At 36.9% G+C, this 15,856-nt stretch overlaps 2 protein-coding genes and 2 non-coding genes across 5 annotated transcripts; 2 read left to right on the plus strand and 2 right to left on the minus strand.

The window, feature by feature from the left end:
- Positions 1-176: 176 nt before the first annotated feature.
- Positions 177-1,229, minus strand: LOC113674260 (trace amine-associated receptor 7d). Its single transcript, XM_089199751.1, has one exon. It carries the CDS (start codon positions 1,227-1,229, stop codon positions 177-179), a length of 1,053 nt encoding a protein of 350 aa, XP_089055877.1.
- Positions 1,230-7,241: 6,012 nt separating this feature from the next.
- Positions 7,242-15,272, plus strand: LOC113674253 (transmembrane prolyl 4-hydroxylase). 2 transcript variants are annotated; one of them, XM_089199747.1, is made up of 13 exons: positions 7,242-7,784; positions 8,449-8,530; positions 8,973-9,086; positions 9,502-9,615; positions 9,841-9,905; positions 10,351-10,412; positions 10,694-10,728; positions 11,151-11,381; positions 11,728-11,890; positions 12,653-12,710; positions 12,831-12,952; positions 13,697-13,787; positions 14,316-15,272. In XM_089199747.1, the coding sequence occupies exons 1-13, from the start codon at positions 7,578-7,580 to the stop codon at positions 14,607-14,609; spliced, it is 1,638 nt and encodes a 545-aa protein (XP_089055873.1). In that variant the 5' UTR covers positions 7,242-7,577; the 3' UTR covers positions 14,610-15,272. The 2 variants fall into 2 exon arrangements, with proteins under 2 accessions (XP_089055873.1, XP_089055874.1); XM_089199748.1 differs by lacking the exon at positions 7,242-7,784 and adding an exon at positions 8,131-8,242.
- Positions 13,018-13,089, plus strand: Trnae-cuc (transfer RNA glutamic acid (anticodon CUC)). The gene has a single exon. It is a non-coding gene; the product is annotated as a tRNA-Glu (tRNA).
- Trnae-cuc (transfer RNA glutamic acid (anticodon CUC)) lies at positions 13,438-13,509 on the minus strand. The gene has a single exon. It is a non-coding gene; the product is annotated as a tRNA-Glu (tRNA).
- Positions 15,273-15,856: the final 584 nt, after the last annotated feature.

Below are 15,856 nucleotides of genomic sequence, written 5' to 3' on the forward strand. Positions count from 1 at the left end.
TCGAGGCTTTCGTAACCTTAGCTCGTACATGAGCAACTCGAAAATCTCACTCTAACTCTTAATTTAAAGCTAATCAGTAAATAAATTAAACCCTTACACTTATGTCTTATCAATTAAATATGAAGGAAAGTTGCTTTAAGAATCATATCCAAAGTATTTTCACCGCGCCATGGTTGTTACAGAGCAGTGTAGGTGCCAAAGTTGTCAATGTCATTTTCCATTCGAGGCGCGTCTCTTTCGCATGAAACTGTATAGGAATTTTCACTGCCACTCCTAAAGCTTCGCGGCCGAATGTCAAGTGTAAGCAGATGAGACATGCCGGCGGTCTGAAATAGCTCCTTGCGAATGTCTTTTTTATGTAGTGCGTAGACGATAGGATCAATCATGGAGTGCCCCTTTAACAGAAGTCGCGAAATGTGAACGGCGGTCGGAGGTATTGAGCAGCGGTTGAACTCCGAACAAATCTCTCGCCACGATGCTAGAGTCCAACAAATAACGAAAAGAGGAACAACTACACAGAACACTTTTATGGTCGATTTTGCGCGCCATTTTGTTTCACTGGCTGTGCTATCACTCCTTCTCCTTAAGCTTCTGTGAAGGGAGTTTATGTGTCTGGCGTGTCTTCGGCTTATTTGAAAGATGTGTATGTAGGCAAGTAGCATTAACGCACAAGGCAGCAATTCAAATGTGGTAACTTTTATGACCACAAATACATGTTCTAAAATTTTTTTTGATGTTTCGGCTATGGAGAGCAGATTTATCACAAGAGAAACACCGCATACAACCAGAGGAAATAGCCAAGCTGTTACTAACAACTTGATGGTGGACTTTCGAGGGATAAGCAAGCTGTATTTCAGAGGAAACACCACTGCAATGTATCTATCCATAGTGAGAAAACAAAGATTTGTGACGGAAATGTAAAGAAACAGGTCGTACAGAATTTTGTTCACATTCCAGTCGCATGGTATGGTCGAAAAGTAGCAGAGAAACAGCGACGGGATCATAATTATTCCCACTGTTAGGTCAGAAAAAGCCAGCGATAAAAGTAACCAGTTGCAAGGATTTCGGTAAAGCCTTTCTCGTTTAAGTATTATGAAGATGACTAATCCATTACATATCAGGGTAATTAGTCCATTTATAGCGCTAAGAACCCAGTAGTATTTGGGAACTGGGCCCCAGAAAAATTCTAACTTCTTGGCGTCCATGTCGCTGTCGGAGTTCGTTGACATCACAATGAAAAAGCTGCGGTGTAATTATGGGATGTACCTCCTGCAGAAAATGAAAAAAGATATTCAAAAAATGATGGAAGGAAACAGTTATAGCAAAATGTTATATTCTGTTGGTTATGACAAAGAAAAAAAACAAAAGACAAATTTAACATACATGCTAAAATGCAAATGAAAGAAATCGTTTTGAACTCATGCAAAGGACGATAAATATCAAGACAAATACTCGAAGTTGAACGTATTCCATGCATGTGTCAACTTATTCAATTAATCGTACTTCGTTTTAAAACTTGATGACTTTGAAGTGGTATAAACAGGAAATTGTTCTGATATTACGCGTTAGGTTGTGTGAAAATCGATTTTTGACGGCACTTATGATCTTTGGTAATTTTCCTTAATTGGAAGTTGTTAGTTAACTATGTTTCCCTGAACAAGTAACCATAGTAGTTAATTTGGAAAGGTTATTCACGGCTATTTTGTTGTTCGATTAGCTCTCTTCATTGTGTTTAGTTTTATATTAAAAAAAAAGGTTTGTCCTGACTCAATACACAACATAAAATAGCCATAAACTTGAAATATCTACACAAATACTGCATATTACTCATCATTTGCAAAATGAGTTGTTTGTTATAGAGGACACAAAATCTTGAAAATGTGAGCATGCACCTCATCGAACCAAGGTTGCCAGTATTACGCGATTCTACTTGGTCGATCATCCCATTCGTGTACTGTAAAACGTTGCTGTCGAAACAAATTCAACGGAATTATACCATAACGTTTTGTATCTCACCTGCAAACTAAAGCAAGCTAACAGAGCCGAACTTCTCAAAAGTAAACGTAAGGCATACTTAATAAAGACAAACGTACCTTCAACAGTGGGAATGTTTATCCCATCAACGAAAAATTTGCCTTGCCCTTTTAGCCGCTTAACTGAGGCATTGACGTGTTTCTAGGTATAAAGATGGAGACTTTTTTTTTTTTAATAAGCTTCCAATATCATGAAAAGCTCAGGTTTTTGCATTTTTTTCCATAGATAATAAACAAACAGTTGGGATCTTACGAAAATGTCAGTAAAAAGCACTCAAAGTGTCAGCAGAAGTGTCACAATATTTTGATAATATGCAGAAGAGGATCAATATTGTCAGCTTCCAAGTTCAACAATTACGTGTTAAAAGCCTTTTGAGAGACGCAAGCGTGAAACTGATAGGGCGGAAAACGAAAACTAAAATAAAAGAGTGTGATTAAATTTGGACTTCATTTTCAAGTCCTTTTTAAACTACTCTAAATTGAAATAACTATGAATTTGATTGTGGGGATTTATTTTGTTTTCAAGAGCTCTTGAGTGTTACAAGAACGATGGCTCTCTGATAATTGCCCCCCCCCCCCCCCCCGCATCGTCCCCATAGTAACTTAGAATTGCGAATTATCTGAGGGACGCAGATACTTTACAAATGATTTCGCTCATTTTCGAACAGAAATTATTCAAAATTTAAGATCGTTTCGCATTATTTATTAAAAGTAAGTGATCGGGGATGACAAAAAGGAAGAATATCAATTTATGTTACTATTGTATTCATACATAAATATATGAACAGCAAAAATGTTGACGCGTCCTCTTTCGATATGATCAGAATATATTTATTCGGTGAAAAAATGTTGCCAAATAATTTTATAAGCAATCGGAAAAATTACATCTGAATCTGATGAGTTTATGGACTGAAGTGTTATACATCAATACGTTCCACGGGTGTTGATAAATTAGTGCAGACCGCAGATTATCATTCAAGACTGTTTTTTCCTTTTAAAAGGCAAAGCTTGGCTGCTATTCACATCTTATTTTGAATTGCGAATAATAAAATTCATATTTATAAAAGGTTCTCTCCGAGGTTCATTTGCGCAGAAAGGAAAGTCTAGTAATATAAACTCGTATAACTTACTTTCTCGCATGAGTAGAGGCATATTTTGTTAAATTAATTCTCTTTCCCTACCTTTTAGGCCGTTGTTGTACGGTGAAATTAAGTTATACAGTACCTAGTTTAGAATAAACGATGAACTACATTTGCTTGGTGTACATGTGTTTTCATATCATAGAGGATCTAACAATTGCATTCTATGATAATCACCTAGTGCTGGACAGTTTCGGAAATAAACTGCTTGCACTGTTTGCAATTTACGATGAAATAAGGCGAGCTTTGTTTGTGGCAATTTCCCGCTTAAATCTCTTAATCATATAAATTTTACCATGCTACTATATGTAATTTTTCCAACCTGTAAATCACCATTTCACCCTGCAGTTGTATTCATTGTCCTGTCGATGGGGCATGAACTCCTCTACTAGTATCCACTAGACCAGTATCCAATGAGCCGAGCGCTGTTCTGTAAACGCTCATTTCCTACGACCGATAGAAACTGAAGCAGCTGCTCTAATTTGAAAGAAATTCAAAATTTGTTTGATTGCTCTAACCCGTTATCACTTCTTAATCATTGTTTTTGTAAATAGATTTACTCATTTGCACCGCATTTGAATTACAAAGTGGGGAACTGAAAGAGGTTTATGAACGTTTGGCATACACAGTCATTGACAGGTATGTATCCTAAATTTAGAACCTGAGTGTGAATTATTTATTATGCTTGTCAGCATCTATTTATTTTTAGCAACAAACCCCTTACTTTTTTTTTATCAAGCAAATGTTATCGAAAATGAGACATTCTCCGAAAATCTAATTCTGGTGAAGTATATAGCTTGAGATGAATCTTCAGCGTCGGGATTAATGATGAACTAAATGTGCTTGGTGTACACGTGTTTTCATATTATTTAACATCTGACAATTTCCTTTTATGATTATTACCTACTACTGGACAGTTTCAAAATTAATAAAGGGGGTAAGTTTCTAAAGAAACTGTGGTGCTGTGTCGGTGGGAGAGTGAAGCAGGATAGCCGGTGTCATCAAGTGAGTTGAAACGTAAGTTAGCCATCGTAATGAGTTTAAAGGCTTAAACTCTTCGCGGTGGCCAATTTATGTTTTCAGTTTCGGAAATCAACTTTTTTCACTCTTTGCAATTTACGATGAAAAAAGGCGAGCATTTTTTGAGACAGTTTCCTCCTTAAAATATTTTAATGATATAAATTTTTCATTGCTACTAAAGGTAATTTTTCCAACCCGTAAATCCCTAGTTAGATTCTGAGTGGGAGTTGTTTATTATACTCGTCAACATCTATTTGTCTTTAGCCGCTAAACTCTTACTCTCTTTGCATCAAACAAATGTTACTAAAAATTAGATATTCTCTGAAAAGTTTATTTTGATGAAGTATATTGCTTAAATGAATCATGTTTCAAGATGAATATTCAGTATCATGGCACAAAAGGAATGAAAGAAGACTTTTATTATGCGCATTGACGAACAGCCGCACTTCATCTTATGTATGATGGTCCTTGAATGGTCAAATAACTACTGGATGTTGTTTCAGAGATTATTACGACTTGAGAAATTAAGGTAAAACGGATATCCATGGCTTTTCGCCAAACAAAATAACAAAATGATTCTAGCCATTTTGAAAAAAAGGTGGAGTTATATATTCAAAGCATTGGCAGACAAAGCGTATTTAATTGGGATTATGCTGAAAAGCCCCAAGTCATATTGCTTCATTTCAGATACCAAGTCGATTTCTTTTTTACCGCATCGTAGTCAGATTACACTCGTCGCGTAACAATCTCATCGTGGTTAAATTAATCTTGATAAATTGCATACAGCCATTTTTTTTCAACAGATGACACGATTCAAAACACATGAATATGGAAAACAACTGATGGGCCATCAGCTAATTCGGTCGATATTTACTTCAACACGAAAAATTTCGCGAATAATGATTATGAATCTCAGTATGTTCCAATATGAAAAATTTTTCGTCTACCGTCATGCAGTGATTGCATTTTAAAAACAATTATATACACAGCTTGAATCAGTGAAGAAATTTAAAAAAAAAATACAATCTTTGGTCTGGCAGATAAACTGATGGGGAGTAAAAGAAAACTGAATTTGGCACGTTCATCTACATTTCAGTCAAAAAGCAAAGAGCCCCCGTTGGTTGGATTGAGCAAATAAGAAAGGAAAAGTACTGCCATCAAAAAAAGGCAAAAGAAAAAATAGAAAAGAAAAATAAAAACCTAGAGGCTTTAAGGTAGGAGCAATATGTCACCTTCTAATTAAAAGATTGCAATTTTGCAAGTTACTTCGATGAGGGTTATTTCACTTATTGTCAATTGGGTGCTTATTTCACTTCCGAGTGAAAAATCGTCGGCTAAAATAAATTAAAAAAAGAAGTAGACCTTTTGTTATAAAAAAAAAGATAATAATAAAAAAATGTTTAAGTCATTTCTCACGAACGAGGATCAAAGCAAAAAAATGTGAGTGGACCATAATCCGTAAGGTGTACCAACCGGCAACAGAAAACACCTTCGCTTGCGAGGGCCACAAACAAGATTCATATTTGTAAACCAGAGAGATAACAGGAATCTTCTTACCTTCTGTTAGGTTCATGCTTTAATGTTTCGGTGAAGATGTTCTTAGTGTTTCACGGCTGAATTATCCTCTCAGCACTAACGATGAGTTTAATTTGTTTTTTGATTTTACAAGTCATCTACAGCTGCTCCGCGCAAGAGTTAATTAAAGGATTATTTGATCAGAGCAATTCTGTTTATTTACATTTAAAAGCCGAAGATCAGACTTTTGACGGCTTTAATTAAAGATTGTATGCGTACTGTCCGTTTTATAAAGTTTTGGCTCATGAGGTAATCTAGATTTTTAAGTTTTCGAAAAAAGCAATAATTTCGAGCGTCAATTTGCAAGGTTCTGATAATGACATTGCCTTCATTCATAAAACTTTTGAGTGAAATATCAATGAACATGACGATATATTTGTACACAGGGGTAAGTTAAACGGGATAATATTCTTCGTAGATTTTCCAATTTAAGCGAATATATTACAAAGAAATTGAGAAAAATTAAAATTTTGGACTACATCGCTGAGCTCTGAAATCCGGTGCGCAGTGCTTTTTCTATTTTGGGGGTATTCCAGAATTATTGGTTGCATGAGAAAATTTTATTGGCCTTGTTTCTTTTTCTCTTTTTGAAACAATAGCAAGAAGGTTTGCTAAATTTGTGGTGACGAAGATTTATTTACATGTCTGTTCACGCTGTTCACGAGGAACCACTAATGAAAGTGTTGTCATATCGTCGACCTCAAATTTCTTACGTGGAGATTGAATGCGTTAGTCATTAATTAAGTGTCTAGAAGTTTGGCTGAAGTTAAAAAAATCAAGAGTAACGTAAAATTCTTATTTTGAGTTATAATAAGAATGTTGCTTAAAAGGCAATCCCCTTTGTTTAATTGTGAAAAATTGATTAATTTTCTTCTCACGATAAAGATTGCTAACGGGCCTATGAAGAACAAAAACAGCATCATCGCGGTAAAAATGTTGATTTTGCTTTTGGGATAATTGTTTGGCTTAAGTTATGCTTTTGATTGAAATGAGCGTCGCGCCAAAAGATATTTAATTATTGAGAGATGGGCGGAAAAAAGAAACTAAGATCTGTAACTTAACTATGCTCTACGATTGTCCGAATTCTACTTGTACTTTACTGATGATGGTAAACGAATGGGAAAAAATTGTTGCAGGTCTTGTTGAACAGGATCAATTATTTTCTCCAAGAGAGATTCAAAGGAAATACGTTAAACTATGAACAGACCAAAAGTTACTGGCGGTAATCAAACCGTTATTAGAACGATAGCATTTGTGTTAGTTGGCGTGAATATGTTTTGGGCCCAATTCAGAGTCAAAATGACCAGAGTTAAAAGTCCCAAAACGTATTTATGGCCAAGAGCATAAACTGTATTACTATCAGTAACACAGGGTAGGGTGAAAATAAAAATTGAAAAATGTCAACAAAACAGCCTGAAACAATCACGTGAGCATGCAGGCGGGCCAAAATACATTGAAGCACGCCAAAACCTCCATTTCAGCCGGCACAGTGCGCCACAATGCCCGACAAAGTGATAATAATTTACAGTTATACTTGGAAACATGAACCTCATGAGTTAGGAATTCTGGTCTGAAAATGTTTTGACTACCAGGTGGTATGTTGCAAAAGGATAACGACGAAATAATGCTATTCATTTGCATAAATCGTGGGTGACTTGCTTCAAACCTGTTGTCGTCCAGTCGATTCAGCAACAGGTGTAAGTATTGTTTCAGCAAAGTCTTTTTTACCTAAGCAAGACATAATTCAGTTTCGCAGTGGCTCAATTTAATTTGACAGTTTGATAATCTTAGCTGACGTTGGAGCTTTAAGATGCGCCTAATTTTGACAGAAGCGATAGTTATCCTATGTCTAAGCTGCACTTTACTTAGTGCTTTGTCTGTAAAATGGAGCCATCCGCCAAATATTGTGACAAAGGAGAAATGTTACTCCGCGAATGTATCAAGTCAGCAAGGTACTTGCAGCGTCAAAAGACAGCCGCTCTTGAAACGAAAACTCATTCGCATAGATGGAAAACAGGTATTTTTCCTCAAACTATTTAAACTTATCTGATAAATAAACTAAAAATTACAGCCTGCAATACACGTGAAAAGGATGTCGACGTATAAATTATTAGAAATAATTTTAAATGTTAAAGTGTTAACCTGACTTGAGACTCCTTTATATTCCTTCGCTAGTAATGATATCTATTCTTAATATTTTACTCTCCGGGGTAAAATAGATTAAACATTATTAGTACATTATAGTCAAAACGATGTTTCCTTGTGTAGGTGGAAATCAGCTACCTGCTTCGTTTTCACGTAAAACCTGCATGAGTATTCATAGCAGTGCTGGTAGCTTACTATCTTTTGAAGCTTCCAAGGCTTTTCCATTATCTCAAATACGATCGATGTCTAATTGATATTGTAAACACAAGAATCGTTTCGCCTTAGTTCAAGATATTGCCTGTTAGCTATGAAGAACAAGTTCAAACAGTGGTAAGCAACATTGCAAAACTGTTTTCATTTATTTATTAACCCAGACTTTTGACTGCACTTATTCTATACTGGTGAAGAAGATATTAAAAGGTGGTGGCTTTCATAATTATTTCGTCATTTTAAAGTGCAGTTTTAAAATATTCTCGGTTTCCTTAGCGAATTAGATTTTAAGCTTTCTGATACTCTTTCAACGATTTTTCTTGCAGGTCGGTCATGTGAGTCAAGAGCACTTAGTTGAAGGGGAAACCCACAAAATTATCACTCGAGCACTCAAACCTCCTGTTTTTGGTACGTTTTACGTTTTCATATTAAAGTTAGGAGACTTCAGTGTACTCATTTCTCTGGTTATTGATACCTCCAAAACTTACAAATTAGGCCGCTCTAGACGTTTCAGTTCTTGCTTGTGGAAAAAAGACACGTGACATTAAAGCTAGAGAGAGAGTACCCGTCAATGAAATGAATGGTTGTAATGGAGTCAACGTTTGTGATCATGAAAACACAGGTGGCAGTCATAAAGTCACTTTGGTAGAAGAATATTTTGCAATTTGAGACGTTCCTAATTTTTTTTTTCATGGAGCATTCATAACACATGTTTTTGTTATCAATTCGAGAGTGCCAAAAATAGATGTAAATTGAATAACTGATAACCACCGTGGGAGGACTATGACGCTGATGAATATAAATCAAAGGGAAGGGAATAAAACGTGGCTTTTCTGTATTTCATTTTTAGAGATACCAAATTTTTTGACTGAAGAGGAATGCCAGCATATTATGCAAAAAGCAAAGGAAACAGGACTTGAGTTGAGCGAAGTTGCTTTACCTGAGGAACAAGATAAGTTTGCTAGTGAGTAAAAAGAAAAAAAAAACTCTTACGTGCTATCACAACTTTTTGTTATTTGACTTGAGGGTAAAACTCAAAGAAAAATGCCCCTCGCAGGTGGTCTGTAATTTTAAAGAAATAGCAGATTCTGGCTTCCACGGGATCCGAACCCGGGCCTCCCAGATATTAGTTAGGCTATTAGCAACGAGTGGCTTCTTGGCTCAGTTGGTGATAATACCCAACCAGTATCTGGGAGGCCTGGGTTCGAATCTCGTCGAGCCTGAAATATTTAGGCTTCTTTTCGTTGCTTGAGTATACTGTGTTTCAGTTGCCTAGTTAGGGAGTGAGTGGATCGGCTCTATAGTAGATGTTTATTTCTAAGAAGAGTTTCTTTTTCTAGTAATTAGTCTCTATATCATTTAATTGTCGATTTGTATAGGTAGTTGTTATGACGATGACTACAGATGTGTGAGATGGGCCAAATATGGAGAATGTGAGAAAAATCCTGGGTATATGTTAAAAAACTGCCAGCAGAGCTGTGAGGTATGTGAAGGTAAGTGGAGAAAATTTTTTTTCACTAGTCTATTGCTGAGTTTGATAACCTAAAAGTTTAGTAATACAATATTTCTCCTGCGGGATTCTTCGCCTGGATCAGAGCTAGTAACATTTGTTTTGCTGGGTCAAGTACTGTGCTTATTAGTGCTCATTGAAATAATTCATGAATGATTGCATACTTTCTCCTGTCAGTTTTAGTTTACTTTTGTGATTGGCTTTTCAGATGGAAGGGTTCTTGACTTTGATGATTTGGACCGTGATGAGGATGGTATACTCACGGGATATGAGGTACAATCAATGTAATCGTAATATACAACAGCCCAAAACTTTTGCCGTACGAACCTACAAATGGCTTAAAGAAGTAAAATTATGATCTCATGATGAGCAAGACGACTATAACGCAGGAAGTTTAAACTTCCTTTGTGGTCAGCAACGAAGGGTTTTGTAGACATTATGACTGAATATCCAATTTGCAAATGCAATATTTTGGCTACATTTGAAATTTGTTATTTCCTCTACTGGGTCAATATGTTGTATGAAGAGAGAAAAATTTCACTTCCAGATCTTCGCTTCAGCGAAAAGCAAAAACAAAATTAATATGCAAAGAAGAATAAAAAAGTTTTCTTAAGTTTTGATTTTATTTCTGGGCGCGAAAGTTTTTGTGGTGAAATTAAAAAAGTTGTGGTCAATTTTTTTTAAAGTTTGCGATTTTTATGTTTTGTCTTTGTTTTAGTTCAGTAAGGCAGTAGAAAGATTATTTTTCATGTACTTGGATGAACAAGATCTACAAGAAATGCAAGTATTTGACATAATAGTGAATGTTGGAAATATTTGAAGTCAAATGGCAAAAAGGGTCATGTCATATGCGGTTAAGTGCACTGAACCAGATAACCTACAACAGTTCACTGTACGATTACCTTGTGCTTTCCTATAAATGCCCATGCACTTAAGACGAATGTTCTCTAATATCAAATATACATTCCCGATGATCCTTCACCTATCGTGAATCTACATACATTTATTACGTCGCTTGCTATAATCGTATCCTTGTTTGGTTTTATCTGGCACAACTACAGGTTTTTAGATTTGAACGTCACACAGTTTGGTTCAGGTAAGTACTATTGATAAAAGCAATTTTAAAAAGCACGCGGCTTTTGCTTTGTAAACATCAAAATTTGACCTGACTGAAAAAAAATTAAGCTAAGTTGATTAAACAGGTTGTAGGAAAAAAATATTTCCCTCCCACTATCCAACAAATATTGTTTTTCACGGCGTGCCCACTTTTTTGGGAGGTACGAACACGAGATATGGTAATAAGAGAAGGTCATCTTTAATTAAATTGTGACGAAAGACCGCCAGTAGAAAAGAGCAAAAAAACAAATTTTCAATGCGCATTTGTTTAACAATTTTACGGTTTTTTTTTTCTATTTTGATCTCTGGTGTAATGTTCTTTTGTTTTGTTTTTTTATCGTCTCTTTGCTTTTTCCACTGGCTCTACAGCTTTTCTTACTAAAGAAAAACCTTAATTTATAGGCCTCCTCTGCGATGATAATGAAGCTGATTGCTCCAAATACGCGCAGGACGGAGAATGTGAGAACTTTCCAGTTTGGATGCTACTCACCTGTAGGAAAGCGTGTAGAAATTGTGGATGTGAAGACCTGGCAGCCAACTGCTCTTCTCTGGAAAAAGAAGGAAAATGCCTCCACCCGGATCATGCTAACTGGATGCTAAGAAACTGTCGTCGAACATGTAAAGTTTGTCTAGGTTAGAAAACGATAGCTTATTGAAATCAGTTTTTTGTGGTGAAAGACGATTTTATTCAGCGAATGATACAGGCATACTCGGAGAAAAAGAACTCCGAGTACTCTTAATGGGAGCTGAACCTGACACCTTCATATCAGTACTTCGGACGGTCTACCACTGTATTATAGGAGACGTATCGTGGCAGGCTGGGCAGTTTAACTGCCATACTGCTAAGATAGGAATGTCGATATGTAATGCTTCTTCGCAATGATGATGTCAATGAAGATAATACATGTAACTCAGTCAACTCCTTAAATCTTAAGACTTTCCGTTCGGTGGATCAAAATTGTCTTTGTTTCATGCATAGGAGCCGTGAGCTATGACACATACAGAAAAATGGACGCGAATGATCTCTTCAAGTTCGTGAAGACAATGGCAAGGAAACACCCAAGACATAGATCGCGCTACAGTCACACGGCCTGGTTACACAGCACCAACCCAGACCCAATACAAAATAAAATTATTGACAGGTGTGTGATTTAACAAAATTACTTGCACTTAACGTCACTATATCGTTAAAAGAGAACATACGATCTCTCCATTCTTGTCCTCTTCAGTCATCTTTACTCGATGCTTGAGATCTGTATTCGAGAATATACCTAAGAGCACCAACGACTTCATTTCTTTTATTAATCAGTTAATTTATTTATTTATCTATTCATTCATTTTTATTCATTTAATAAGGATACTGATGTTAGGGTTAGGGTTGATGGGTACGTGCTCAGTAAAAACTTGTCCCGATAATGGTGTTAAACGGTTGTGAATATATGAAAGTCATATATTTGAACTGCGGTTAAAGACGTGGATGAAAGCGATCTTCGCAGTAATGAACACTACTTAAGTAATAGTGAAAAGAAGGCCTGAAAAAAAATTCAGGCCTGTACGGAATTTGAACCCATGACCTCTGCGATACCGGCGCCTAACAAGCCAATTGGGAGCTGGTCAATGTGTTAGTCCCAAATAAACCGTGACAAATCCCGCACAGGCCTGAATTTTTTTCAGGCCTTCTTTTCACTACTGCTACTTAAGTAGTGTTCATTACTGCGAAGATCGCTTTCATTCACGATAATGGTATTGTTCGAAGCTTTTCTAAGCAGACAGGAAAAAAAAGGAAGTCTTCTTTCCTCACCTCCTCTCACTTAAGCTGCCCCGTCAGGAGGTCCTGATATTTAACTCGACAGGAACATATTTAACCTACTTTAATGAAGACTGATTTTTGTTTCAAATATTAGAGTTGTAAAGTTAACCCAGCTTCCTCGTGAGATAGTAGAAGGTGCCGAATCACTTCAGGTGAGTTGAGACAAAATAAAGGGTGCTCAGTAGAATTTCCACTAAATCTTACCCACCCAATGCAGTGATTTTGAAGGGCTTTACACTATTGCATTAGTTGCAGGTTTTTTCCTGTCATAGGTGGTTAAATACGACAAGTATGGACATTACCACGCCCACTACGACTCCTCGGGCACTGGCAACGACAAATTGATATGCTGTCACCAGACGAGAAACAAAACTCTGCCATGTCGCATCTGCAGGTAAATAAGATACAAGCTATAAAGGGAGTGAGGTGATAGTTAGATGGTTTATCCAGTCGTTGCAATCCCACGTGGTCTAGTGGTTAGGATTCGGCGCTCTCACCGCCGCGGCCCGGGTTCGATTCCCGGCGTGGGAAGTTTTTATTTTGATTCTCTTTCTTTGTGCGACTCTCCCGGTCGATCTTTAACCCCTGTGCCAAAAGTATGACAAATAAAACAATACAGGTTAGGAACATTAACTTGGATTAAACATTAATCCCTTAAAATCCCTTCCATTCGTAATAAATAAACTTTTTTACTACTTTCAATGGATAGAGACAGATTGCTCGGACCCCTTTTTTTGGACCTTTTGCGTCAGTAATCCCATAATTTTTCGAGTACTCAGAAGGTATTATGATTCAAGGACAAAAAATTGAGAAAAACATTGAATTGACGACAAAAAGAGACCTACACCGGCTGTGGTGTTGAGAATCAAAACAAAAGCTTTCCCACACCGGGAATCGAACCCGGGCCGCGGCGGTGAGAGCGCCGAATCCTAACCACTAGACCATGTGGGATTACCTCTGCTCGTTACAAAACAGTAGTGAACCGGTATCAACATCATAAAATTCCCTGTTGATTACCTTAAAGAGAAAAAAACAAGAAAGTAAAAAGAAGAAGCCTTTGAATCTTCCTTTACTCGTTGGTGAATCACAGGAACTCATCTCAAGAGTATGCTAAACATTTCCTTTTCTTAAATTCCAGATTCGTCACAATTCTTTACTATTTGAACGACGTTGAGGGAGGAGGCGAAACAGCTTTTATAGTGGCTGATAATTCAACTCTGAACCAATCGGTGAGATCTTAACTTTAATGGAACTTTGTTAATGTTTAAGTATCTTAGCAAAAAATTGGCTGGTATTTTTCACGCTACTCATTTCCAATCCCCTGAATGTTCTTGACCTTTAAAAACCATTGACCAACCTCCTAGAGGTTAGATATTTCTGCAAGTTCAGTTTATAAGGCGCCATAGGTGTGGCAAAGTCAGCCTTTCACCCGGTGGTAAATGTATTGGGAGCCCATCCTGGTTTGTAACGGGAGCGTCAAACATCACAAGTACTCCACCTAGAATAATAGCTTATCCGCGGTCAGGTCTCCCTGACATGTTATGGGGGGGGGGGGGGGGGACAAGGAAGGGAGGCAGCATTTACACTCCTGGAGGGGAGGGGAGGGGGGCATCATAAGAGTGGAGTAACTTGCTTATTAGTAACAAGCTTAGTTTGCGTTTGCTCACAAACTTCTCGATTCAGATACAGTCCAGCGCTGAACTTTATGTCGCCCCATCTCTCACGAATTTAAGATATTTAGAATTTTAAATTAACAGATCCTTTTAGCGAAACGAGGCCAACAAGGAGATCCCTATAATCTCAGTAACTACTGTCAAGACGCCAGTTTGGTAATAGCACCAAAACGAGGCACAGCCGTCATGTGGTACAATCACTACCTTGACTCCGACAGCGAGTGGCTTGGGAATAGAGACCCTTACTCCCTGCACGGAGGCTGTGACGTCAGACGAGGACATAAGTGGATAGCCAATCACTGGATACCAGCACCATATGAAAATTACCAGCACATTCCCAGTATATATCGAAGAAAAATTAAAAGGGATCATGATTAATTAGATTAATATTTTAAATCGTGATCAGTAGAGATCTGTGGTCCACGCAATGGTGCAATTTTCAATTCAGTGTCCAAAGTAATTCGAGGTTTCTTTGGTTTTTCTCACTTCGCTATGTGAATACTCCAGCAGAAAACTCGCCCCTATTTCTCGACCAATCAGATTCTAAACTATAGCTAATTGCGTTGAGTTGGGTTTTACGACTCTCGATTGAACTGATGTGCTCTGTCTGAATACAAAGAACTTCTTCACCAGCTATTCGGGTGATGAAAATATATAATCCTCTAAATTTATATTAGAAGAATTTATATAAAGTCCGATTTGAAAGAATGTAAAGTTAAGATCTTTGATACCCTTAGAACGTGTTCAGGAAGTTGACAACATTTTTGACGAATTCAAAGGAGAATTCCTGCTGGAAAATAATTAAATTTTTTATGAATTCATAGAAAAATTGCTGCTGGAAAATGAATAATTTTTTTTTTATCAAAATGCTCATCTTTTCCAGCTGATTGTTTTAAATTTGATATTCTACCTTCCAATGATACTTTCCGTGGACGAAGAGTGACCAATTTTTCCCCATTTTGCCATGATAGGTTTAAAGGAAACTTACTGTAATTTTCGAGTCAGAATCATTAAATGTTTTTTGATAAATTGCTGTTGAAATCGAGTACGTTTTCCTTGCATTCCAAGTTGATCAGGCTTATCAAGATTATCACCACTTAAATGAGATTTAGGATACACTATTCCCTACCCGCAAAATAGCATTGTGGCTAATTAAGGCGGGAGAGAGAAAGAATTTTACTGTAGTTTATTTTGAATAGAAAGAAGAATTAGTTATTAATTTTATTACTTTGATTAGAAAGCCATGATCTCGAAAACGATACTTTGATCTTGCTGACACATCTTTGTGATAACAATTGGGATACATGGAGTCCAATTCATACATAAAGTGTCGTTTTGATGAGATCAAAGTTGTCTATAAACAAATTTTAAGAGTTACTAAATTTTGGGCAAGTGCAGAAATTTGGACGAGAATTCGAACGTCCCATGGCCTTAGACATTGCACCTTCCGTTTCCCCCAGCGCATGTAGCCTACATTCCAAACATATCTTCTTCATTTGAGAGAAACCTGTCGACAAGTGAGACTTTCGTTGACCCAGGGTGTTAGGTATGTTTTCCATTGATGTCGTGTTACTTAAGAGGTAACACAGAGAGTATCTTTTTAAATTGATTCCTCAGTATTGCAC

Source organism: Pocillopora damicornis, chromosome 3, assembly GCF_964200805.1.
Source record: "Pocillopora damicornis chromosome 3, jaPocDami1.2, whole genome shotgun sequence".
In the NCBI taxonomy this organism is placed as follows: domain Eukaryota; kingdom Metazoa; phylum Cnidaria; class Anthozoa; order Scleractinia; family Pocilloporidae; genus Pocillopora; species Pocillopora damicornis.

What these genes read in the sequence shown, in the direction of transcription:
- LOC113674260 (XM_089199751.1), bottom strand. Translation starts at nt 1,229, where the DNA reads ATGTCAACGAACTCCGACAGCGACATGGACGCCAAGAAGTTAGAATTT.
- LOC113674253 (XM_089199747.1), top strand. Translation starts at nt 7,578, where the DNA reads ATGCGCCTAATTTTGACAGAAGCGATAGTTATCCTATGTCTAAGCTGC. An exon ending in GAACAAGATCTACAAGAAAT is followed by an intron (nt 10,413 to 10,693) that starts GCAAGTATTTGA and finishes GCACAACTACAG; the next exon opens with GTTTTTAGATTTGAACGTCA. An exon ending in AAGGTGCCGAATCACTTCAG is followed by an intron (nt 12,711 to 12,830) that starts GTGAGTTGAGAC and finishes TTCCTGTCATAG; the next exon opens with GTGGTTAAATACGACAAGTA.